General features: G+C 55.7%; 1 protein-coding gene across 2 annotated transcripts; it reads left to right on the plus strand.

Annotated features, from left to right (window-relative positions):
* Positions 1-770: 770 nt before the first annotated feature.
* SLBP (stem-loop histone mRNA binding protein) lies at positions 771-14,797 on the plus strand. Of its 2 annotated transcripts, none has more exons than XM_055434820.2 (8): positions 771-1,139; positions 1,258-1,374; positions 6,557-6,661; positions 9,124-9,183; positions 9,471-9,608; positions 10,113-10,262; positions 11,680-11,761; positions 13,754-13,893. In XM_055434820.2, exons 1-8 carry the CDS (start codon positions 868-870, stop codon positions 13,847-13,849), a joined length of 1,020 nt encoding a protein of 339 aa, XP_055290795.1. In that variant the 5' UTR covers positions 771-867; the 3' UTR covers positions 13,850-13,893. The 2 variants fall into 2 exon arrangements, with proteins under 2 accessions (XP_055290795.1, XP_055290794.1); XM_055434819.2 differs by having other exon boundaries at positions 779-1,139; positions 13,871-14,797.
* Positions 14,798-25,269: the final 10,472 nt, after the last annotated feature.

The following is a 25,269-nucleotide window of genomic DNA, read 5'->3' on the forward strand; positions in this document are numbered from 1 at the left end:
GGCGTTTCCGTAAAACGTGGACTGTAGCGCACCAGGCTCCTCTGCCCATGGGATTTCCCAGCCATGAATACTGGAGTGGGTTGCCATTTCCTTGTCCAGGGGATCTTCCCGACCCTGTGACTGAACCCAGGTCTCTCTTACCTTCTTTATTCGCACACAAAATTACCACCTCATGTATGGAGACTGGCCAAAGGCCCAGCCCAGGGAGGAGGGGAAGGCAAGGGAAGGGGTGTGTGTGTGTGTGTGTGTGTGTGTGTGAAGAACGTGTCGTAGGCCCAGGGGTCTGGGCAGCTGACGCCGGCAGCGAGTTACCACAGACTTCTCGGGGCGCGAAGCCTGCAGCCCAAGGCTGCCTCCCCTTCCGGGTTCCGGGTTCCCGCCGGCGCGGACAATGTCCTCGCCGTGCCGGCCAATCGGAGAGCGCCCCACGCCTGGGCCAGGCCAATCGGAGAGCGCCCCACGCCTGGGCCAGGCCAATCGGAGAGCGCCCCACGCCTGCGCCAGGCCAATCGGAGAGCGCCCCACGCCTGCGCCAGGCCAATCGGAGAGCGCCCCACGCCTGCGCCAGGCCAATCGGAGGCGCGTCCTTTGCCCCCTCGGCGCGCCCGTGCCGCCCGCCTCCGAATCTCCCGCCAATACCCTACCCCGCCCGCGAAGGCGCGGCCAATCAGCGTCGAGCGGCCCGGCGGCCCGGCCGCGTCCACGGCGGAGGGGACAACCTTTTCTGAGGGCCTCGCCTCGGTCTCCCCGGCGGAGCCCCTTCGCTGCCCGGGCGGCAGTGCGCGGGGCAGCGGCTTCACGGCGGCCGCCCCGGCCCGGGCGGCCTGCGCGGCGCGCGCTGCCGGGGGACTCCCCCGGCCCGGCCCGATGGTCTCGCCCGGCGCGGCGCGCGCTGCCGAGGGGCTCCCCCGGCCCGGCCCGATGGTCTCGCCCGGCGCGGCGCGCGCGGGAGCCGGGGGCGGGGCGGCGCCCGATAAACGCGGTTGGGGGCGGGCGCGCGCGGCAGTCGGCGCCGCGCCGGGGGAGCTTGCGTCCGCTTCCCGCGTCTCCGGACCCCAGCGGCCCGCACGCCGCGTCGCCATGGCCTACAGGCCGCGCAGCCCCGCCGGCTCCGAGAACCGTCGCGACAACGACGCCAGGTGAGGTCGGGCCGCGCGCCGGGTGCTCCCGGGCGGGCGCGCGGCGGGCGGGGTCCGGACGGGGGTCCCGGGCGGGCGCCCCCGGCCGCCTCGCTCTGACGCGCTCTCTCGTCGCCAGCCCTCCGTCCCCCGCGCGTTGGAGCCTCGGACGCAAGCGCACGGCCGACGGGAGGCGCCGGAAGCCCGACGACGCCGAGGGCCTCGCAAGGCCGCCCAGCGGCCACAGACCCGACAGGTGGGCCCCTTGCGGCGGCTCAGGGGGCCTGGGCGGAGGTTCCCCGCCCCTGACTGGCCGACTGGGGGTTGCCGGGGTCACCAGCAGCACGCGGCGAGTCGGGGCGCCCCCGGGTCACCACCCCTGACTGGTCCTGGCCCCTGTGCGACACAGCAGGACTGGGAGGTCCCTGAGGACCCGAGGAGGCGTCTCAGTGACGGATGTCAACAAAAACTGCGCTCAGTCTCAGTCCGGAGCCCTGCTAGGTTCCACGGATGGCATCGAAGGCCACCACAAACTCCATAGAACGTTCCAACTCGGCGAGTCAGCCTCATCCGTGAAAGAGTCAGGAAAGTTCGGTGTTGCAGCAGTCACAGGAGGTGGGCGCCAGGGTGCAACCAAGACGTAAGCTCCAGGACCGCCTTTGCACCCTGATGCTCCTGAGGCGCTTCCCCTCTGAGGAGCCTTGGCCGTACTAATGCAGTTTGCAGTTTACTTGAGTGTTTTCTAGGTTGGGCAGCATGTTGGGGAGGTCAAGATACTCTGCCAACCATGGTTTCTTTTTTGTTCTGCTTATACTCTGACATGGGTGGGTCAGCAAGTCGGACAAGGTATTTCAGGGAGACAGGAGTGGCTGAAGAGTACACACAGTGGGTGTCCAGTAGTGAAGGCCGGCATGCTCTTCAGATCCGGGGTCTGGGAAGGCCTCCATCGGGACGAGATGGGAGGGGGTCCCTTGAGCATCCACACACCGGGGCCCTCAGGTGGGGATGCATTTAGCTAGCATGAGGACTGGCCTAGAGGACAAAGGGTGGGGGCAGCTGCCAAGTCTGGTGAGAGGGGTGGTGAAGACTGAACAGTGGAGATGGTGCAAGGAGTGTGTAGCTTAGGGTAGCCTTCCAAGGCAGGGCTCTCGATACTTGCTGATGGGTTAAGGGACTGGTGCAGGGAGAAATCAGAGACTGCTCTAGCTCTGAGACCTGGAGACCTTGGTCTCTTATGAAACCTGGTTACCAAGATGAAGAGGATGGTGTGGGCCAGACCTGGTCTGGGGAAGGAGTCAGTGACGAGGCTTTAAGTTTTCCAGATGAGGAAAGAAAAGGTATTGAGAACCCCTGGTGGCTCAGAGGTTAAAGCATCTGCCTCCAATGCGGGAGACCCAGGTTCGATCCCTGGGTCAGGAATATCCCCTGGAGAAGGAAATGGTAACCCACTCCAGTATTCTTGCCTGGAGAATCCCATGGACGGAGAAGCCTGGTAGGCTACAGTCCACGGGTCGCAAAGAGTCGGACACGACTGAGCGACTGAACGGAATGGAATGGAGAAAGCATTTAACAGTCTGGGTTGGGAGGCACAAGTTGAGTTGTCAGCTGCGTGTGACTTAAAGATTTGAGATTACTTGGGGAAAGATGTGAGAGAGGGGGAGGCTCTAACAGCCCTGGGGCTAGATGTGAGGCCTAGGTTATTGTTCAGTTGTTAAGTGGAGTTCAGCTATTTGCGACCCCATGGACTGTGGCACTCCAGGCTTCCCCGTCCTTCACCATCTTCTGGAATTTGCTCAAACTCATGTCCATTGAGTCGGTGATGCCATCCACCCATCTCATCCTCTGTCGCCCCTTTCTCCTCCTGCCTTCAGTCTTTCCCAGTGTTGGAGTCTTTTCCAGTAAGTTGGCTCTTCACATCAGGTGGCTGAAGTATTGGAGCTTCAGCATTAGTCCTTGAAATGAGTATTCAGGTTTGATTTCCTTGTTGTCCAGGGGACTCTCAAGAGTCTTCTCCAGCACCACAATTTGAAAGCATCAATTCTTTGGTGCTCAGCCTTCTTTATGGTTCATCTCTAACATCCGTGCATGATTACTGGAAAAACCACAGCTTTGACAATGCGGACCTTTGTTGGCAAAGTGATGTCTCTGAATTTTAATACAATGTCTAGGTTTGTCATAGCTTTCTTCCCAGGAGCAAGTGTCTGTTAATTTCATGGCTTCAGTCACCGTCCCCAGTGATTTTGGAACCCAAGAAAATAAAGTCTGTCACTGTTACGTTGTTTCCCCATCTGTTTGCCATGAAGTGATGGGACCAGATGCCATGATTTAAATGTTGAGTTTCAAGGCAGCTTTTTCACTCTCTTTCATTCTCATCAGGAGTCTCTTTAGTTCCTCTTCACTTTCTGCCATTTAAGTGGTATCAGCTGCATATCTGAAGTTATTGATATTCCTCCTGGCAGTTTATTCCAGCTTGTGATTCATCCAGCCCGGGATTTCGCATGATGTACTGTGCATATAAGGTAAATAAGCAGGGTGATGATACACAGCTTTATTGTACTCCTTTTCCAGTTTGGAACCAGTCTGTTGTTCCATGCTGCTGCTAAGTCACTTCAGTCGTGTCCGACTCTGTGCGACCCCATAGACGGCAGCCCACCAGGCTCCCCCGTCCCTGGGATTCTCCAGGCAAGAACACTGGAGTGGGTTGCCATTTCCTTCTCCAATGTGTGAAAGTGAAGTCGCTCAGTCGTGTCCAACCCTTAGTGACCCCACGGACTGCAGCCCACCAGGCTCCTCCATCCATGGGATTTTCTAGGCAATAGTACTAGAGTGGCTTGCCATTGCCTTCTCCGCTGTTGTTCTATATCCAGTTCTAACTGTTGCTTCTTGACCTGCATACAGATTTCTCAGGAGGCAGGTAAGGTGGTCTGGTATTCCCATCTCTTAAGAATTTTCCACACAAAGTCTTTCAGGGAGTCAGTGAAGCAGAAGTAGATATTTTTCTGGAATTCCATTGCTTTCTCCGTGAGCCAGTGTTGACAATTTGATCTTTGGTTCCTCTGCCTTTTCTGAATCTAGCTTATACATCTGGAAGTTCTTGATTCACATACTTTTGAGGCTTAGCTTGAAGGATTTGAGCATTACCTCGCCAGCGTGTGAAGTGAGCACAGTTGTACAGTACTTTGAACATCCTCTGGCACTATCACGAAGCTGTCTTTGAGATCAAGCTTTGACCCCTGCAGTGATGTCCCTTTTAACTGAGGACACAGTGTTAACTCGGGAACTGCTTCACTGCGTTAACGCCTTTGTATGCTGGGGCTCCGCTGGCGGCTCACAGCCACAACGGCCTGGTTCCTGTGTCTCGTGAGCCCCGGTGGTCCTGTCCTAGGTGCGTTGCCCCTGCCCTTCGTTCTGTGTGCTTTTATTCCCACGATCCCCTGTAGCGGCATTGGAAAATGCATGCAGGTTCTTGGAGAGTGGAGCCATCCACATCTCCGTGGGTGCAAGAACTGATCCCTTTGGAGGGACGTTAGCTCAGTGTGTAAATCTTTATCTTCCATTTGAGCACTTCCCCACAAGTACTCTCAGCCCAAGCTCGGGTGAGGTGGTGAATGTAATTTGCCTAATCTGAAACATGAGTTTCAGTTCCACAAAAGGTAGTTTCTGTTGAGCTACCAAAATGTGAGATGAAGTAAAAGGGCATTGTTCAGTTGCCAAGTTGTGTCTGACTTTGCATCCTGATGGACTGCAGCACGCCAGGCTTCCCTGTCCTTCATTATCTCCCCAAGTTTGCTCAAACTCATGTCCATTGAGTCAGTGATGTCAACCAACCATCTCATCCTCTGTCACCCTCTTCTCTTGCCCTCAGTCTTTCCCAGCACCAGGGTCTTTTCCAATGAGTCGGCTCTTCACATCAGGTGGCCACAGTGTTAGAGCTTCCGCATCAGTCTTTCCAATGAATGTTCAGGGTTGATTTCCTTTAGGATTGATAGTGTGATCTCCTTGCTGTCCAAGGGGCTCTCAAGAGTCTTGTCAGCACCTTTTAAAAGTTGAGGCACCTGTGGCTGGGAAATGCAGACCTGGACCTCTTGACACACTATTGAGAGTGTTGATGTCTAACCCTGGGCACACCTCCATTCGATTTCCCTCTGTGCTATACAACCCTGAGTCATTTTAGCTTGTTCATTAATTTTATTTCAGACCTTGCCAACCATATTTATATTGTGGAAATTTGTTTTTAGGATTTGAGTTTTTCTGGTTGGGGTAGCTAAGGGAAGAATGATAATTATGAAAGGGGATTATTCTTTGGTTATTGCTGTTGCATTTTCAAAGCATGCCATTGAGTTTTCAGCTGCTGCTGCTAAGTCACTTCAGTCGTGTCCGACTCTGTGTGACCCTGTGTGACCCCATAGACGGCAGCCCACCAGGCTCCCCCGTCCCTGGGATTCTCCAGGCAAGAACACTGGAGTGGATTGCCATTTCCTTCTCCAATGTGTGAAAGTGAAGTCGCTCAGTCGTGTCCGACCCTTAGCGACCCCATGGACTGCAGCCTACCAGGCTCCTCCGTCCTGGGATTTTCTAGGCAATAGTACTAGAGTGGCTTGCCATTGTCTTCTCCGAGTTTTCAGCTAGAATATATAAAATTGCTTATTGTTGCAGTTGAAGTTAGTTTCTTTTTGATGTACCAGTAGTGACCAAGAGAAAGTTGAGGAAGAAAGATAAAAATGTGAGTTTACATCTTATCTATAAATAACAGACATATTAACAATTCTAGCTGCCAGAATTCTTGGCATCAAGCCCCATGCTTTCAAATTGCCTGAACTTGACTGAAGATTTCCTTGAGTTCTAGATGGAACTGAGCGCCTAGATTAAATGTATCCAACTCTAGGGGTGCCTTTATTAGTAGACCAAGCCCTGATGTGGTAAGAACTCTGAAGGATATTTTTAGTCCCCATATTTTAATTATGATGTGATATATTCTGAACTGTTAATTGGAGGCATCTGGAAGTAAATAGTAGCCACATTTACTAGGTGTTGGTCACTCTGCTTAGCACTGAGAATGTAGTAGCTGAAATCTTTCTTTAAAATCCTTTTAAAAAAACAAAACTCTTTTTACAGAAAAAGTTGTATTGGATAAGTGCACTTCTTGGTGCTGATGATACCTGTTGACTTGGTCTGCCTTTCCCCCCTTGGGCTGTGTCCTCATGATCTAGCCGACACTGGCACATAGGGAGTGCACGGTTGTTTAACAGACAGCGCTCAGAGAGGCTTGGAGCAAATTGCTGGAACTCGGTGAACCCAGGGAGTAAATGGAGCTGATTACTCCAGAGCCCGTTTTCTTGGCACTCTCCAAACAACCTCGGAAAATCCCGTGACGTGTGATTTGAAAGGAAACTGAAAGTTGTGTCGTGGTTCAAATGTGCCTTTTCATTGCTGTGCAGCTTCACTACTCCCGAAGGCCCCAGGCCCCGTTCTCGACGTTCAGACTGGGCAAGTGCAGTGGAAGAGGATGAAATGAGGACCAGCGTTAACAAAGAAATCGCAAGGTGTGTGTCTCAGACCCCTTGAAAGGTTACCTGTGGCGTTTTAAAGGGTATGTGAAATTTGAGGCATATCCTAAAGTGGTGGTGGGCCCCCAACCAGCCACATCGCAGCTCCTGGGAACTTGTGAGAAATGCGGGTTTTCCAGCCCCACCCCAGGCCTGCTGGATGGGAAACTGGGTGGGGTCCAGCCACGCCTTAAGCCTTTCAGTTGAGCCTGCCCACTGACGTTTGCGGACCAGTGTCTTGGGGCTGTCCTGGGGTGGCTGTGGGTGGGCAGTGGCTGGCTGGGCTGCAGACAGCTATGGCCATGTGCTCTGACCTGCTACACTGGCTGTTCCCATTCCACTGGGGAGTGCGCTCTTGACTGACACCTGCCTCAGGTAACAGCTCAGAAGTGCCAGAGTGCAGGGAAGTCCCTGACTTGGGGTCTGTGAACCCTTTGCAGGCCTGCCCAAAGTTGTGTGTGTTCAAGTTCAATTTCAAGTTACTTTCTCTTCCTCAGCTCCTACAGTTCAGAAGATGATGGTGTTCTTCACCCCTGCTTATCCCAGGATTACATTCTCCCTGGTGTTTGGGGCCTTTCTTCCATTTGATAGATGCCATCCAGTCCACTGAATGAGCCTTGAGTTAAAATGCTGTGGCTTGAAATTAATTGAAGTATATTGAGCCAAGAGTGTTAGTTCTTAATTCAGATGAGAAGGTCTGTCCTCAGTGTCAGCAGGGAACCAGGGCCAGATTGCTTCCTCTACGTCTGCGGTGGTCAGTGGTGTTTAGAGCTGCCTCCATTGGAAAGGACACGGGCACACGTTGGGGTTGGTTATGACCACTTAAGGGGCCACTTAATTTCTTTCAGACATTGAAATGTATGTGGGCAGGTAACCTGCCTGGGTGGAAGAGTGCACTGGGCGTTGACAGGCTCCAGTATTTTGAATGAGTTATGTTTATATAGACGCTCATTTTTCTCAGCTGTGAAAAGTTAGGCTGTTTGACTTGGTCTGTGCAGTGTTTGTGTTTGCTCACAGGGTTTATAACAACTCTGATCATGTCCTTGTGTTTTTTTTTTTTGACTGCGCTGCTTGGCATGCAGAATCTTGGTTCCCTGACCAGGGATTGAACCCGTGCTTCCTGCATTGGGAGTGTAGAGTCCTAACCACTGGACTGTGGAGCCCCAGTGCTGTGTGTCTTGACCCCCGACCGTCGCCCCTTGCTGGGGACCATCTCCAGCGCCTGTTTGGTGCAGGGAGACCCTGTCTGTCTTGACCCTCCTGTTGTTGGACTCCTCTTTGTTCCTCTCTGGATCACACCCTTTCTGATGGAGAGCTGCTGCTTTTGAGCAGACCAGGTGATGGAGCTTTTGATGGTGGTGGTCTCTCTTACTTCCCACCAGGAGGTGAGGGGTGAGCAGTGAGCTTGCTGTATGTCAAGGCAGCTGGCTCACACTACACACCAACAGTCTGAAAATTGGAAAATGGGCTTTAGTTATACCTGAAAGTGAAAGTGAAGTCGCTTAGTCATGTCTGACTCTTTGCGAACCTGTGGGCTGTAGCCCACCAGGCTCCTCTGTCCGTGGGGTTTTCCAGGCAATAATACTGGAGTGGGTTGCCATTTTCTCAAGAGGACCTTCCCGACCCAGGGATCGATCTCCGGTCTCTCACATTGCAGGCAGACTCTTTGCCCTCTGAGCCACCAGAGAATCTCTTAGTCATACCTGAAAGGGTTCCAGAAAGAATGAGATCCTTCAGAAAATGATTTCAGGGACTAGTGTTTCAGTTCTCATGCGATGGCATTAGACACACAGAAGGAGATTGATTCATTGTCTCCTGGTGTCCAGACTTCACTGGGATGCCCCAGCCGACTTGGCGCAGGGTGAGGCACCACAATATGTGACATCTTTTGGACCCTAGCGTGAACTTCTAGCTAGAGGCAGTTTCCAGGTTATATTGTGCTGTGGTTTTTGGTTGGTGACATACCTTTGCAAAGTTGGGTGTTGGTTGTTGCTGTGCTAGAAAGCAAATTCCCGGTGTATCCACAAGGAAGGAGTTTAGGGGTGGGAAGGTGTGCAGTCTTTTCCAAGGTAAGTGGTGCCCAACAGGCATGTGTCTCAATGAGGGATTGTGGTATTAGAAGTAAAGATTTCATTTCAGCTCACATTTAGTTTTTCCTGAAGGTTTCAGGGTTAAGAGAGATGTAAATTTCCATGGTCTCACTGTTTAACTGGCAGCAGCAGTTTTCTTTCAGAGCTGGTTGCTTTAAGTATCGTGTGTGGTCTTGGCAAGTAGCCTTTATCTTCTCACCAGAGAATGGTGATCGAGGGAGGCTGAAAGGAAAAGCGGCCGCCTTACTGTGACTGTTACTTCATCCACGCACCAGACTGCACCCTCAGAGAAGCTTTGTAGCTCTAGAAACATTGTGTTGATTTCTGTACCTTTGTAGAAACAGCAGCATTTATTTCCTTTGCTTTCAGATATAAAAGGAAACTCCTCATCAATGACTTTGGAAGAGAGAGAAAGTCATCATCAGGAAGGTAAATACTGTGCAATCATTTTTTTCTAATTAATAACCCTGTGACTTACTCATGAAAAATAAGGTGAACATGTGAATGTGGAATACTGACTCCTCAGTGTTTCCTGTGTTTTCTGGTCTTCACCGATTTGAAATGCGCATCCTGTACTAAATCTCCAGAGATTCCAGGCTGTCTGGAGCTCATGCAGCTTGCAGATCCAGGGGGCAGGGGCTCTATCACTGCTTACACAGTTTCTTAGGCAGCAGTCATATTTGTGAGGTTTGCTGTGTTAATTTCATTTTGTTCAGTTCGGATTCGAAGGAGTCTGTGTCCGCATTGCCAGCCGACTTGGAGACGGATGAAAGTGTCCTGATGCGGAGACAGAAGCAGATCAACTATGGGAAGAACACCATTGCCTACGACCGCTACATTAAAGAAGTCCCCAGGTAGTCCTGCGCCCCCAGCGTGGGCTGGCCAGGTCGTTAGTAGGCGGTGAATCTGGTTCTGGGTGTAGCTCACCTGCTAAGAGCTGTATTAGTAATGACTTTCAGGCACTCACATAAGAATATGTTGGTGACTGTGAAACCAAGGACACGAACACAAGTAACATTTTCATAATTTAGAATGTTAGGTAACGTTTGTTAGGGACCATAGCTGTCTTATAACTGTGAGACTATTAAAGTACATGACAGGGAAAGGTAAGTTCAGGTTACAGATTGTAAAGCTTTTGCTAGAGAAGACCATGAGCCTTTCCCAGGCTGTGTCAGCAGCATGCTTCCCACTCCCTGCACAGGGGGCTTTACGGAGCATGGGAGCTGCTGGACTGAACGCAGGTGTCCCTTGCGGGAGCGTGGATTGCAAGGGGAGAGCAGTCGGCGAGGTAGCACTGTTTAGCTCGTGTTCACACGTGGGTCTGCATGTGCGCCGGGATCGTCCCTTTCTCCCTGCAGGCACCTTCGACAGCCTGGCGTTCATCCCAAAACCCCCAACAAATTCAAGAAGTACAGTCGGCGGTCGTGGGACCAGCAGATCAGACTCTGGAAGGTGGCTCTGCATTTTTGGGATCCCCCAGCTGAAGAAGGATGTGATTTGCAAGAAATGTACGTCTCTGTTGGAGTCTGTCCTCCCTGTCTGTGGTGATGGCAGCGGCTCTGGTGCTGTGTGGCAGGTCATCCTGTATCGTGTCTGTTTTTTCTCTGCTAGTGTCTGAAGCCACTGGTGTGGGCTCCGGGAGGGGCTGGAGGGAGGGATGTGCTTCCTGGGTTGAACTTACTGTTTGTAGCTACAACAGACTGATCTTAGTAAAGGTACATGGGGTTTTGTTTGTTTTTTTAAGATAAAACATTTTTAAAAACTTGAGTAGTTTATGTTGAGTTAGGGAGCTCAGTGGTATGGAATCTGCTTGCAAGAGACTCGGGCTTGATCCCTGGGTTTGGAAGATCTGGAAAAGGAAATGGCAACCCACTCCAGTATTGCCTGGGAAATCCCATGGACAGAGGAGCCTGGCGGGGTCACAAAGAGTCAGACGTGACTTAGGGACTAAACAGCAGCAAGCAGGCACCCTGCACAGTTGATTCACTTTGCTGGATGGTGGAGACTAACAAGCCCGTAAAGCAACTACACTCCAGTAAAGAGGGGCTTCCCAGGTGGCTCAGTGATGGAGAGTCTGCCTGCCGGTGCAGGAGATGGAGGTTCCGTCCCTGGGTCGGGAAGATCCCTGGAGAAGGAAGAACTCCAGTATTCTTGCCTGGAGAACCCCACGGACAGAGGAGCCTGGTGTTTCAGCCCACAGGGTTGCAGAAGGGTGAGATACAATTTAGTGACTGAGCAGCAACGGGAAAGTAAAAGGTTTTCTTTTTTTTTTTTGCCTATAGAAAGTTTTTGTTTTTAAACTCTGTCCAGTGGAAAAGGTCTCAGGTTGAGCTTCTGCCCTGTGGCTCGGATGCCGGCTGGGTGGGGAGATGGAGGCCGGTCTGTGGTTCTCTCAGCTCCCTGCTCTGACTGAGCCGGGAACGTTTATTAGAAACTGTCAGGCTTGAAACGATGTCTAATACACATCTTTATGAAGTTGGCCTCACCTTCACAGTCGTAGCCTGGTTTCTTTCCAGTTGTCACTGTTGTCCCGTTCTCTCTGTGAGCAGGAGATTGGAAAAGGAGCAGTGATGTGTAGTTTGGTTTGTCAGTGTCTGTCCCCCCAAACTGGGCTTTACTGTCACTCTGCTTAGAGGGATGCTTATGGGCGTGTCCAGACACTTGGCCACGCGCAGGAGTGGGCAGCTCGTTGTGTGCTCTGAGCATGGTGGCATTGTGCCCGAGTGGCTGCTGCTTGCGTTCCTCGGGGAGGGCGGAGGACGGGGAGGAGTGGGGGGCATCCCCTCCTCGGGGCGGAGGAGGCGCAGGGACCACGCGTGGCGGTGTGGCACTGGCAGCGTCTGAGCCGGCCTGGCGTGCCCGCCTGCACCGTGCGCCTCCTGGTCCCCTTGCGTGGTGACTGACGCACATGTGTTCACTGCACAGACATCCTGTGGACCTCGGGGAGATGGAGACTGAGTCTGCAGAAAGCAGCTCTGAGTCCCAGACGAGCTCTCAGGACAACTTCGTAAGTACCTTTCCCTGGGCGTGTCTCCACACCAGTGTTTCAGATTGATTGTTTGTAACACGTGCCCGTTTGTAAACTGAAACTTAGGCTGAAATTTGATCCTGATGCTTGGAAGAATGGGTCCCTACCTCTGTCTCTGACTTTATTGAAATGTCAGATTTGATGGATCCTTATTTTAGATTTTTGGTTTAGTCTGACTAATCGATACCACCATGTTCATTTAAAAGTAAAAGGTCTTTTCTGGTTCTGGTATTTAGGCTATAAAGTTTGTGCTGGTGAATTGCTGGTATAGGATCACTGGCTAGTTGTCATAAGTGAAGAGATGCTTTGGGCCTAGGGGTTTCCCCACATTTGCCAATTTTTAAAAAGTACATGTTTTGGGGTAGGAAAAAAAAAACCTTGAAAGATGAAACGTGGTGTCCAGAACCCTTCGCCTCTAAATCTGTGGTTACTGGTTGCGTGCGAGTTTTTCTCTGCATGTGTACAGGCCACACACACAACAGCACTTCACAGCAGAGGCACCTTTGTTACCACAGGGGCTTCCCCAGAGGCTCGGCAGTGAAGAGTCTGCCTGCAATGCAAGCTCCATCCCTGGGTTGGGAAGATCCCCTGGAGGAGGAAATGGCCACGCACTCTAGTGTTCTTGCCTGGGAAATCCCATGGACAGAGGAGCCTGATGGGCTGTAGTCTGTCAGGTCTCAAAAAGTCAAGACACGACTGAGTGACTTGAGCTCTCACTTGTTATTCGGAGCCTGCTCCAGTACTTACATGTATAAATATCCTGCCCACTGAATGGAAAACCAGGTTAAAAACTAGAAGAAGTAAATGTTTTCTTGAAAAATTCAGGCTTTATATAAGACCAGTCTGTACTGTGAACAGCTGAGGAGCAGGTAAACTCACAGTGCACAGCTGCCTTTCCTTGCCTGCCGCCTGTCACCCTGGTAGACAGATACCTGTCCTTCCCGTCACGGGGGCCACCTGCACCCCGCCTCCTCTGTGATTGTGAGGTGTTAGAAGTGACATAAACGCCAGCATAGAAGAGTGACAGATAACTGATAAGGAATACAGTTACCACAAATGCTTTTGAGGACTAGTAACCTGGAAACTTGTCAAATGAAAACAGGGTATTTAACCACAGGAGGGTCCCAGTTTAGTGGGTATTCAGATGCCGGCAGGACTACAGAGAAACCCATGCCGGACAATCTCAGCAAGTGGTGTCCTTGATCTGGATTAAGAGTGACCCTTGTCCCAGCTCAGCAAACGGATTCTGATCGTGCGCTTGTGATCAGACAGGTTGGAGGGGCAGCCGTGCAGATAGAGGCAGGGGTCCTGGGCCTCCAGGGAGAGGCAACGCAGAGGTGGAGGATGTGGGAGGTGAGAGAGCAGGCTGGGTGGGAGCAGGTGAGCTGGCAGGTCACCCGCGGGAGCGGGAGCCAGGGGGAGAGCTGCTCAGCTGAGCACAGAGGCCTGCAGTGTCACTGCTGTGCACAAAAGGCCACTTGCTAGAATACCACTGCCTCGTAAGCAGGCTGTTCAGGCTGCCTGTTGGTCCCAGTAACACGCTTTCCACAGGGCTTTTTCTCTCTTTTGACTGGAGTTTAATCAAGCATTACATGTTTAATAGCCCCATCTCTTTAATTCCCTGTAGTTTAGTTTTCCTGCTTTCCCCTACAAGACGGCTTCTTAGAGGGGTTCAGGCTCCTCAGTGGGGTGTTGTCACGTTGGGCCCTTAGCTTAGATTCAGGTTGAGCCCCTGTTTTGGGGTGGAGTGAGGCCGCGTCGGGCCGGAGCTGAGGGGGATCCCATCTGGTTTCAGGCTCTTGGCGGTGCTTCTGAGCCTTGGCGTTGCGGCTCCTCCACATCGCGGCTCCCATTGCAGCCCCCGGTGCCTTGAGCGGCTGCGGCTCAGGCCTCATGGGGCGGGAATCTGAGAGGTCAGCTAAAGTTTGACATTATCTGCGGATGTTAACTAACTTCTGTATTCTCTCCCAGGAGTTTCCTGCATTCCTGGGGAGTCTGAGTCCCCAGAGGTTGAGCGGCCCTGCTCAGCGCCCTCCAGCAGCAAGTCCAGTGCCCCAGGGCCGCTGAGACTGTGCTTCTGTCTTCCAGGACATGTTCTGCAGCACCCCCACCAAAGTCAGGCACGTGGACCGCCAGGCGGAGGACGAGTTTGATTTGGAGGCCTGTTTGACCGAGCCCCTGAGAGACTTCTCGGCCATGAGCTAACCGGCGCCACCTGGAGGCCGGCTGCCCAGCATGCATCCTCGTTTGTAACTGGAGGTTCCTGTTCATAGCTTGCGGTCTCTTGGTGAAGTGTTGTTCTCGCCCCGTTTTCTTAAGAAATGTTAATTTTATGTATAGGGAATGTACTTTGCATGTTTTAAATTGTAAATGGAACTAAATTCGAGGAAAATTTAACTTGAAGCAGTCTTGCAACAACTTTAATCCTTAATCTCCAGCATCCGTTATCTTGGAAAGTGTACTGTAACTGGTTTTCCACAGGTAATGTAATGTTACCTGGTAAACATTTGTAGTTGTGAACTTGCTACTCTTCAGGTGGCTGGTTTGGGTTTAACTGTGGGTTCTTGGGACCAGTCTAGCATCGACTTTCTTTACTAGTATCTGAATGAGTGTTCTCGTAATTGGCTCCTTTACTATCTCTATGGAAAGCGTTAGGTTTCTGGCTGTTTGTCAGCATATCAAGCTGGGATTTTTCCTCATACAGAGCACTGAATAGTCAAAGATATTAAACTGAGCTGATAAGTTAATGGATTTTGTGTAAGTTACACAGTCTTAACTTGGTACTTGTAAATAGCGCCAAGTGGGCCTTCTACCTACAGTACTCCAAAAGTTAAGGCAGCAGAGGGATTATAATTTTTTTTTATAATCAGTTAATTCACTTTGTAAAATGGCTGTAAATGATAATGTGTACAGATTTTCTGTTCCTATATTCAGTTGTAAACTTAAGACTGTTATGTTTCTCTTGCTTTTGTATGGAATGACATTGCAAAAATAAAAAGAACCTTCTTTAACTGACTTACCGTGTTGCCAGACAGACTGGCTGCTGCCTGTGCTGGGAGGAGCCACGTCAGCCTCGGTCCTGGGCGCGTGCATGGGGAGGGTGGACAGGGAGGCGGTGAATGACCTCATTTTAGTTGGCTGCAGCTCTGCCCTGGGGTCCTGGTCACGCTGAAGCCAGGTCTAGACCTTGGGTGTGGAGCCAGCCAGGCACTTCTCTCAGCCCCAGTCCGCTCCTGAAGGGAGTGTGTACCCAGCGGGCACTAGGAGGCCAGGGCCTTTCTGTGTCTGGGGACCAGGGCTGTACAATCCACCCTGCAGCCCGAGGGGCCCCCCGCCCACCTTGCGTCTCTGCAGCCCGCAGCTCTGCCTGCAGCTGTGCCCACCTCCTTGGAAGTGACACTGAGCTCCCTTTAAGCAAGGGGTGGGCTCTCCCCACTGGGTTCCAAGTGCTTTGCGGGGAACAGAAGCCCTTCCTGGTCTCGTCAGGTGTGCGGACCTCGCACTGTCCAGCAGCCTCATGGACGGGGGGACACAGGCGCTCTAAGCCTGCACTCAGGTTTTTGGGGACAGAGTGAACGTGGCATTAGGTCACAGGGCAGGAGGGCCGCGAGGCAGGGTGGAGGTTGGGAGACGCCTGAGTGCCCTGGGAGCCAGGTGTGCTGCGGGAGCCGGGAGCATTGGCCCCAGGGTGCGGCCAGCAGAGAGGCCCAGAGGCGGGAGGGCGGTGACCAGACTGTCCGTGCTCACAAGGGGCTCGGCCGGTGGCGCAGGTTGGGGGTGCCTTAGCGCCTGGAAGGGGTGGGGGCACTGGAAACTCTAGCAAAGCGGACCCCTGCTCCGTAGTGACCGCTGGCAGCCCTGTGAACAGGGGCGTGGGAAGCACTGACCAATGGGCTGGATGGGGTTTCTAGGCAGAGCTGTGGAGGTGCGCCTGCTTCCCTGGCTCCTGGGGGACGGGGGGCACAGTCTAGCTGGGGGCGGGCCCTTCCTGGTCCCTCCCACCTTCCCCAGAGCCAGCGGAGGGAGGTCCTTAGTAAGGCAGAGCAGGCTGTCAGGACTGTGGAGGTGGAGAGCCTTCCCATCTGAGATGCACAGGACCCTGTCCCCGAGGAGCCCTCCCGCGTGCCCCCTCTGCGTGCCCCCTCTGCGGTCCCCCAGACGGGAGTGGTTGCAGCAGTGAGCCCAGGCTCGGCCCATCGCACGTCGGGGTGTTTGTGGCGGGGCCTGGGGACAGAGTGCAGGTAAGTTGTCTCGCTCAGGTGTCTTCAGACCCTGAGGACTTTTACCTTGGGGCCTGGATTTAGGGGTCTGTCCGTCAGAGCCTGTTTCCACGACGGGAACCAGGACTTCGGGCTGGTGCTGACGGTGAGGGAGACTTGGGGGCCTTGGGAGGACTGTAAACAATCTGTGGCTGTAGCATGGATTGTGCTGGCTGTAAGTGGGGTGAAGGAGGCAGGCTGGCTGGAGCAGAGGGTGAGGGGTGTGGTCTGGGGTGGGGGTCTGGGGCAGGAGGCATGATACCTGACTCAGGTTCTAGAAGAGTCACCCCAGCTACTGCTTTGGTGTCACATCTATATTTTTAGAATGTTTTTAAGCACCAAGGAGATCTGTCTTCAGACTTTAGTTCCTGCCTGTTAGTGCTGCTAACATGATCTGGTCTTTCCATGTGAGTGTAACAAGTAACCGATCGGCTGGGACTGACTGGTCTTTATTCTTGACTCTTGTACTTCGAACCCAGAGGTGTCAGAACTCAATTACGTTTGGCCAGCATGATTAATTCTTCACCGTGCCAGGCTGATTGTGATCTTGTCGCCAGCGGAGATTCATTTTCCTGTCTCCTGTGTATAGCCGTGGTCGGCTTATCGGGGTTGTCATCCCCAGCCCGTGCCGCTCCTGCACCAGGACGTCGTCTTTTTCTGCTGGCCCGTCGGGACCCTGCCATCAAGTTGCTGACCCTCTGCCTCCCTGGGAGGAAGAAGCTGATCGCCCCTCCCACGTGACTCAGCAGCCTGCCTGAGCCGAAGGCTGTGCTTCCACCGTGCGGTGGCTCTTCTGGGTAACGGAGGGGTTACAGGAGCGTTTTCGTCCCAGGCAGGCCCACTCGAAAGTCCTCCTGGGTGAAGTCACATGATGGCAATAGGTGAACGGGGAGGACCTGGACGTTAGCGGCTTTCTTGGAACCTGGGTAGGGGAGGGTGTGTGCCTTTTTGATCACCAGTCTGTATATTTTATGTTTAAGAATCTTGAAGTGGGGCTTCTCTCTTGGCTTAGTGGTGAGGAAATCTGCCTGCCAATGCAGGAGACACTGGTTCAATCTCTGGTCTGGGAAGATCCCACATGCTGGGGAGCAGCTAACCCTGAGAGCTACAGCTACTGAGACCCTGAGAGCCATAGCTGCTGAGCCTGTGCTCTGGAGCCTGAGAGCCATAGCTGCTGAGCCTGAGCTCTGGAGCCCGGGAGCCACAGCTGCTGAGCCTGTGCTCTGGAGCCCGAGAGCCATAGCTGCTGAGCCTGAGCTCTGGAGCCCGGGAGCCACAGCTGCTGAGCCTGTGCTCTGCAGCCCGAGAGCCATAGCTGCTGAGCCTGTGCTCTGGAACCGGAGAGCCATAGCTGCTGAGCCTGTGCTCTGCAGCCCGAGAGCCATAGCTGCTGAGCCTGAGCTCTGGAGCCCGGGAGCCACAGCTGCTGAGCCTGTGCTCTGGAGCCCGGGAGCCACAGCTGCTGAGCCTGTGCTCTGGAGTTGGAGAGTCACAGCTGCTGAGCCTGAGCTCTGGAGCCCGGGAGCCACAGCTGCTGAGCCTGTGCTCTGGAGTCGGAGAGTCACAGCTGCTGAGCCTGAGCTCTGGAGCCCGGGAGCCACAGCTGCTGAGCCTGTGCTCTGGAGTCGGAGAGTCACAGCTGCTGAGCCTGAGCTCTGGAGCCCGGGAGCCACAGCTGCTGAGCCTGTGCTCTGGAGTCGGAGAGTCACAGCTGCTGAGCCTGAGCTCTGGAGCCCGGGAGCCACAGCTGCTGAGCCTGAGCTCTGGAGCCCGGGAGCCACAGCTGCTGAGCCTGAGCTCTGGAGCCCGGGAGCCACAGTTGCTGAGCCTGAGCTCTGGAACCCGAGAGCCACAGCAGCTGAGCCTGAGCTCTGGAGCCCAGGAGCCACATGCTGAGCCTGAGCTCTGGAGCCTGGGAGCCACAGCTGCTGAAGCCCCCGAGACCTAGCAACAGGAAGAGCCACAGCAGTGAGAAGCCTGCGCACCGCAGTGGGAGGGCAGCGCCTGCTCAGTGCAACTAGAGAAGGGCCTGAGCAGCAACAAAGAAATAAACACATTAATAAAACATTATTTTTTTAAGAAAAGGAAGAATCTTGGGGACTTCCCTGGTGGTCCAGTGGTTAAGACTGAGCTCCCAATGCAGGTGGCCTGGGTTCAGTCCTTCATTGGAGAACTAGATCCCACATGCCACAACTGAGACCCAACACAGCCAAATTAAAAAAAAATAAAAACAGCGTCTTGAGGATTTGTTTTGTTTCAGGCTTTTGTTGCTTTCTTGTCAATGTTTGCTTTGCAATTACATAAAAATAGGTAATTTTTATGTAAAAAAATATGGTTTTACTGGAGTCTAACCCACTTTGTAAAACTCACACTTCAGAGATGCCTGTGAAGTTTTCCTGGAAAACCCTCTGCAGGGTACCGGCAGCACAGACTGGCACTGTGGCCTTATGGCCGACCTCCCAGAAGGCACTGACTGTGCGGGGTCCGCAGAGCTTGCCGCCTGGCACTTGCAGGCGCGTCGACATGCAGCACGTGGAACGCGGCCCTGCGTCGGTGCCAGCGCCGCACTGTGTCCCCGTGGACAGGCCAGCCCTGAGGATCACAGAGAAAGAGCACGCTGGGACTTTATGTGACAGCAGCTGTTGTGGTGGCTGAGGGCCCCACTGAAGATGTCGGCAAAAGCTCCACATCCATTAACCCTCACCAACGGGTAGGGCAGGGTGGTCCTCGAATGAAAGCAACAATGCAGACCTTTAGGAAGTGGGTGCCTGCCACACAGGCAAAAAGCTGCCTCCCAGAGGCTGAGACATGGCCAGCCTGCCCGGGGAGGGGGTGCCCCTGGAGCCCAGTGCTTGCTGCTCCGCTGAGTGAGCACCAAGCCCGTGAGAGGCATGCGGCCAGTGCGGTTTCCAGGGGTTTCCGGGTGTGACGCCCATCAGCGAGCTCACTGTGTGCTTTAGGAGAAGGGCGGAGAAACCGCCTTCCCTCCTTCAGGCGGGAGTGCCGAGCGGGGCCCTGCCACCGACACAAGCCGGTGTGTGAGGCTGGGACAGCTGCTGTGGGACAAGTTGCCACAGGCTGGCTGGCTTAACAGATGGTATTTACCGTCCCTGGCTTTCACGGCTTAGTTGGGTCCTTGCCCCTCGGCTGGGATGTCATCCGAAGGCTCGATTGGGGAGGAGCCACGCCCACGGCTGTGGTCAGGGGGCATCACGGTCCAGAGGCCGCCCTTGCCCCTCACAGGGTGGACTGGCTTCACCAGAGTGAGTGGACGTGGCATGGTGGGGGCCTGTCGCTGATGGCCTGTCACTCCGGTTGGGCAGGAGCAAGTTGCCGTCCAGCCTGCCCACAAGAAGCGGGGCTGTTGGAACCACAGGCAAACCCCACTGTGAGAGGCCCTGGCAGGGCAGCTGGACATCTGCTGGCATCTCAGCTGCCATTACACAGAAGTCAGCTTGAAACAGGCCCCAGGACTTCCTTAGCGGTCCACTGGCTAAGACTCCTCTCTCCCAGTGCAGTTCCTCTGGGTTCAATCCCTGGTCAGGGAACTAAGATCCTGCATGCCCGGCACAATCAAATAATGGGGGGGAAAATGGATCTCAGACTGAAGCGTGAAGTACAAAAGTATAGAACTTATTGAAATCAGGTTTCTAGGCCCAGGCAGTGCGTAGGCTGGACACCAAGAGCACGCTCCACTAAAGGGAAAATGGTTAAACGGGACCTCATGAGGATGAACGACGGGACCTCAGGAGGATGAACGACGGGACCTCATGGGCAGAGACTCCCCAAACTCACAGTGAGGAGCAGTACAACTGGAGGACAGGCCGGGGTGAGGGAGGCAGGCATCGCACTGGAGACCACGCGGGTGGCAGTGGAGCGCGTGGGAAGATGCCCAGTGCAACCGGCTGGCTGCCCTCGGCGGGAGCCGGCTAAAAATCAATCAGCCATAGATACCTGAGGTCAGCGCGGGGGACGGTCGGAGGGCTGGTGGCGGGGAGATGGTGCAGCTGCTCTGGAAAGTACTCAGACACCCCTCAAACCCAACAGCTACCCCTGGAACCAGCACGGTGCTCCCAGAGAAGGCCTGTTCACGAGGACACCGCGTGCAAACGCTCCTGGAGGACGGCAGAGGTCCTGCTGCAGGCAGCGCCAGGCCCCAAGACACCCACAGTGCAGACAGATCGCTGGTCACGACCCTGCGCTGGGGCTCTGCAAGACATTTCCCTGGGGTGGTGAGTGCTCGTGACAGTTTTCCTGGAACACGAGAGAGCTGAAACATCCTGGAAGGGCATGCCATGCTCCTGGGTGTGTTGGCTCAGAGTGACCAACAGGAGACACCTCTGCTGAAATGACTGGACTTTAAAAGAAAAAAGGGATCCTTTGGGCATCTTGAAAAAAGCACATTATATCAGAAACCATATTAGACTATCATACCTTTAAATATTTTGTTTTTGTTTTTTACATATTTTTTATTTTGACTTTTTGGAGCAAACCCCCAGGGTCGGGACGTGCGGGCCTGCTCCTCCTGCTGGGCTGCTCCAGCATTCAGATCAGCACGGCTGCAACCATCACTCCTCCTGCATTCTGGGATGCGCCCGTAGCGGAGGACGAGACAGTGTGCAGGCCGGGAGACCCTGAACCCCTCTGAAGGCTTCAAGGAGAGGAGGTGAGGCTGCGGGTCTCCCAGGCCAGGCTCTGTGGTCCGGGGTCACCGTCGCCCAGGCAGGCACCCCTCCAGGTGGCAGGCAGCGGGCAGCCTGGCCCTGTGGTCACAGCCTCAGGACGGCCAACGCCGGGTGGGGGTGGGGTGTCCTCCTTCCTGGTCCTTGACTCAAGGCCTCAGACTAGCCTGAGTGCTGGGACTGCCACCACGAAGGCTGGGTGACCGCGGCTTCCTTGTGAGCCAGTGCTGGTGGGCAGCCCCGTCTAGACCGTGGCCTGCCGTCCCTGTCTAGGATGCAGCTTGTTGTCCCCATGTAGAACACGGGCCACCGTCCTGTCTAGAACACGTCCCGTTGCTCAGCCTTCTCTTTCTGCCCAGGCGACTGAATTTTTAGCTCAAGGCCACATTTCCTCAGTAGCTGTGGCCGTGTGACTCAGTCCAGCCCAGTGACCTATGACCCACTTCAAGTTCTGCCCTGAAGGGAAGGGGTGCCCTCCACTTGCCTATGGCTGGAATGCAGAGGGGATGAGGGGAGCTGGGCAGCTGCCTCGTAGCAGGAGGTAAAGCCTTCTGCTGAACAGGCAGAGCAAAGTGTGGGAGGAGCCTGGTTGTGACAAACCCACTCTGCTGGCCAGGGTTCCCAGACAAACTGATCCCAGAGCCAACAGTGCACTTGGGTGAGGAGGGGAGTGTGCCTGTGTGTGTGGGGGGTGTGTGTGCGTGCCTGTGTGTGTGCACGTGTGCGCTGGCTTGACTGTGCCTAAAGTCCACCCATTTGAACGTCACTGTCATGTAAAAACACGCTCCCAGCAATCCTAAGGGCACAGTGTTTGGCCAAATGTCTGGGCACCCAGTGACCCAGCGAGCTGACATGGACAGTCACCTTTACAACAGCCTCGAGCGGTGACGGGGGGCCTCCCATTCGGGGCAGGTGGGCCATGTCCTGAGGGGTCTGGGGTGCTGCCCTGGGTTGCTGGGGGTGACCAGTGCACCCTGGTTGAAGCAGCAGAGGCCCCCTCAGACACTGGCTCCATGCTTCCCCAGGTGCCGTGTTAACATGCAGGCCAGCCTGAAGCCACCTCCATGAGCAGAGCTCCTCCCAGATGGGAGTCCACTCCTGCCCGAGACCCTGGCAGACCTGTCTCCGCACCCTCACCTAATGGTTCAGCTGGTCATCATGAGGCAGGCTCCCCCGGCTGGGCTCCCCAGGGGCTCTGTGGTCCCCCTCAGCCGTGATCTCAGCCCTCAGCCCTGCGCCCTGGGCCTCACCGGCCCTAGCAGAGCCTTGCGGGCTGCCTGGTGGGATCCAGACCAAGTCCAGGCTCGCGCTGTTCCCCGGGTGGTCACCCCCACTGCCTATCCACTGGGACGGCTCTAACCCACCAGCCTGTGAACCCTCCTGCCCTGGAGGAAGGATCTTTCCCCAAGAGCACTGCCCCACAACTTTGGTCCCCAAGTTCCCAGGCCCACCCCCCTGGAGCACAGGGCACTTTCTGACTGGAGCCCTTAGCTCAAAGGGCAGTGTGTCCTGGAGAGAGGTCCCAGGCTGCCAGGTGCCCAAGGGCACAAGCGGCACCTGGAAGTGATGCTGGGCTTGCTGAGCCCAGGGCATCCAGACCACCACCCACCTCCCACCTGGCCCTGGAGGCTGTCAAGGCTGGTGCTGGGCCCGAGGAGGACTTGGACCCTGGCTCCGAGTGGCATGTTTCCAGACCCACCTCCAGCTTGAGTTTCATAACCTCCTCTGGGTTTCTATGCTGTGAAGTGGGATCTTGGTGACTTGAGGTGGTCATTTGAGGGAAGACCCAGCTTCCCTCCTCTGCACAGGTACCCCCAGGGGGTCTGTGTCTTGCTGTGGCCTGGATCACAGAGCTACTGGTCCTGGGGAACCTGGCCAGCACTGTCTGACTCGGATTAGAGGACGGTGGTGTGGACAATTGCAGCTTTGCCGGCCTGCTGTGGACAGCCTGGGCACCTGCATCACAGTGCCTGTCCCCCATCGCATCCATCCCCCTGGTCTTATCTGAAAGAGCCTCCACCCCATCCCCGTCACGCATCGTCTGGCCCCAGGGCCCACAGAGGGGCCTGGTCAGCTGGAGCCCCCTCTTCAATTTCTCCCTGCCCCCAGGCCAAGTCAGCACACAGGTGGAAGGGGGCTCTTTCCCATCAGACCCCTTCTCACTACCCGCAGGAAGCTCAGAGTCTGGGAACTCAGATGGGAGGCCTCTGGACCAAACGGTCCCTAAAGCCTCTCCAGGCCCAGCGACCCCTCTCCTGGGGGAGGAGCCTTCTCCTGTCTGCACTCTTTTAGTGAGCCATTTCATTTGAAACAAATGGACTTCCCTTGCGGTTCAGCTGGTAAAGAATCCGCCCGCAATGCGGGAGACCTGGGTTTGATCCCCAGGTTGGGAAGACCCCTGGAGAAGGGAAAGGCTACCCACTCCAGTCTTCTGGCCTGGAGAATTCCATGGACTCTATACAGTCCATGGGTCGCAAAGAGTCGGACACGACTGAGTGACTTTCACTTTCACGCAGACTCCCGGCCTCAGAGCTGCTCCTGAGTTGGGGTGCCAGAGCCCTGTCTGCTGCTGGGTACAGTGGGCCTGTGGGCCTGGGTCAGAATCCCAGCCGCCCCCCAGGATGGAAGGCTAGAGGTGGAGCAGGGCCCCTTCTAAGGGGCTGACCGCCAGCCTTATCTGGAGACCCCTCCGAGGTCCGACCATAGCTGCCACTGGGTTCAGATAGACGAGTGCCCAGCCTTCTCTCTGGCCAGGAGCCTTGGACCACGGCCTGGGGGCCTCCGCCGCCCTACCGATCCCACAGGGCGGAGCCGCGGAGAGACCCGAGAGAGCAGGAGGCCTGCCCAAGGCCACGCAGCCAGCCTCAGGCAGGGCAGGGAGAGCGGTGACGGCGGGCCAGCTCTCCCGGCCAGCGGGGACCGCGAACAGCCGGCCGGGCCGCCAGCGGGACCAGGCCCTTCGCGCTGGACAGATCGCCGACCCCGAGCCAAGCGTGCCCCGCGCCGCCTCAGGTCGCCGTCACTGGCGGGCCTCGCGGTCCGGCAGGGGGACCGACACCCACCGCTCGCAGCCTCGTAGGCTGGTGGGGCTCCGACTCTGCAGAAGGGGCCGGGGCTGCGCAAGCGCCGTTCGCCGGCTGGCCGCGGAAACGCGCCCGGGGCTGCGCAGGCCCCGCCCACAGAACACGCCCTCCAATGGCCCCGCCCACCGAGCACGCCCTCCCACGGCCCCCGCCCACCGAGCACGCCCTAGCCCACAAACCCCGCCCACAGAGCACGCCCTCCCATGGCCCCGCCCACCCGAGCGGAGGCCCCGCCCCCAGGAGCTCTCAGCAGCGAGGCCGCGGGCTCTGGTCCCGTGGGCGCTCAGGCGCCGCTTCCTTTGAGGGAAGAACGCGGCCTGAGGGCCGGAGCCTGCAGCCCTTCTCCCGCCCGCAGGCGCCGGGCTCCGCGTGGCCCGGGAGCGCTGGCGCGGGACCGCGCGTGAGCCTGGGCCGGACGGTGCCCGTTCCTTCAGCTCCGCGCCGCCCGGCCCGGGGCGCGTCCGCCCGCGTCGGTGCCGCGCGTTTCCGCGGACCCCGGGACCCCCAACCCCAGGACCCCCTGCACCCCAAGACCTCGCTCACCCTGGGGCCTCCTGCGCCCCACAGATCTCGGGACCCTTGTGTCCTGAAAGCTCTGCGCACCCTGGGATCTCCGTGGACTCCAGGAGTCCCTGGCCTTGGGGCTTGTGTGCCCCAGGACCCCCCAAGCCCCAGGCCCCCTGCACCTCAAGACCTCGCTCACCCTGGGGCCCCCTGCGCCCCACAGATCTTGGGATCCTTGTGCCCCGAGAGCTCTGCACACCCTGGGATCTCCGCGCACCCCAGCAGCCTTGGGGCTCCTGTGCCCTGGGACCCCTGCTGCCCAGGAGTCCGGCGCCCCAAGAGCCTGCGGGCCCCGTGCAGTCCGCCAGCCGTTCGACTGTAAAGGGCCCCGCCTGGGGTGCCCTGCCACTCGCCAAAGCGACTTTGGGTGCCACCCTTGCAAGCTGCCTCTTCCCAGCGCCCAGACCCACTGCCAGAGTGGCTGTCGGGGCCCCTCCCATGCCTGTCCTCTGGCAGCGAGAGAAGCAGGAAGTTGGACGCAATCAACTGTGCCTTATGGGGGCCCAAAGGTGGGCCTGCTGGACCGGGGAGGCCAGACCCTCCCGGGGACCTGTGGAAGGCGACTGACTGGAGGTGGATTCCCACGCCACTTTCTCTGGCAAGAGCGAGGGTTCTAAAGGTCTTTAGGACTTTTCCTGGGAGTGCAGGCGTGTGTTAGGGGCACGGTGCTTTTCTTAATTTTGACTTCATTTCCCCCTTGCTCTCAGTACGCTCGCAGGTCTGAAGTGTCAGTCTGTGTTCAGCTGACCAGTTGTCTGCCTTTGATCATGGGCTACCTCTTCTTAAGTGCCCACAATTTTACTTTTCTTTTTAACTGTGTTACTCAGGACTTAGTTGAGTTTATGATGATCTCTCAGTGTTGTGAGCTTTGCAAGAGAAGTTACTTTGACTTCAAGAAT

The sequence above is a fragment of the Moschus berezovskii genome, chromosome 5 (assembly GCF_049115385.1).
Source record: "Moschus berezovskii isolate FMDL1 chromosome 5, NW_MosBer_1.0, whole genome shotgun sequence".
Classification (NCBI taxonomy): Eukaryota; Metazoa; Chordata; class Mammalia; order Artiodactyla; family Moschidae; genus Moschus; species Moschus berezovskii.

Bases quoted from the DNA above. Each gene is read 5' to 3' on its own strand.
- SLBP (XM_055434819.2), top strand. From the start codon at position 868: ATGGTCTCGCCCGGCGCGGCGCGCGCTGCCGAGGGGCTCCCCCGGCCC. The intron at 6,662-9,123 runs GTGTGTGTCTCA...CTTTGCTTTCAG, and splicing joins GTTAACAAAGAAATCGCAAG to ATATAAAAGGAAACTCCTCA. The intron at 9,609-10,112 runs GTAGTCCTGCGC...TTCTCCCTGCAG, and splicing joins TACATTAAAGAAGTCCCCAG to GCACCTTCGACAGCCTGGCG.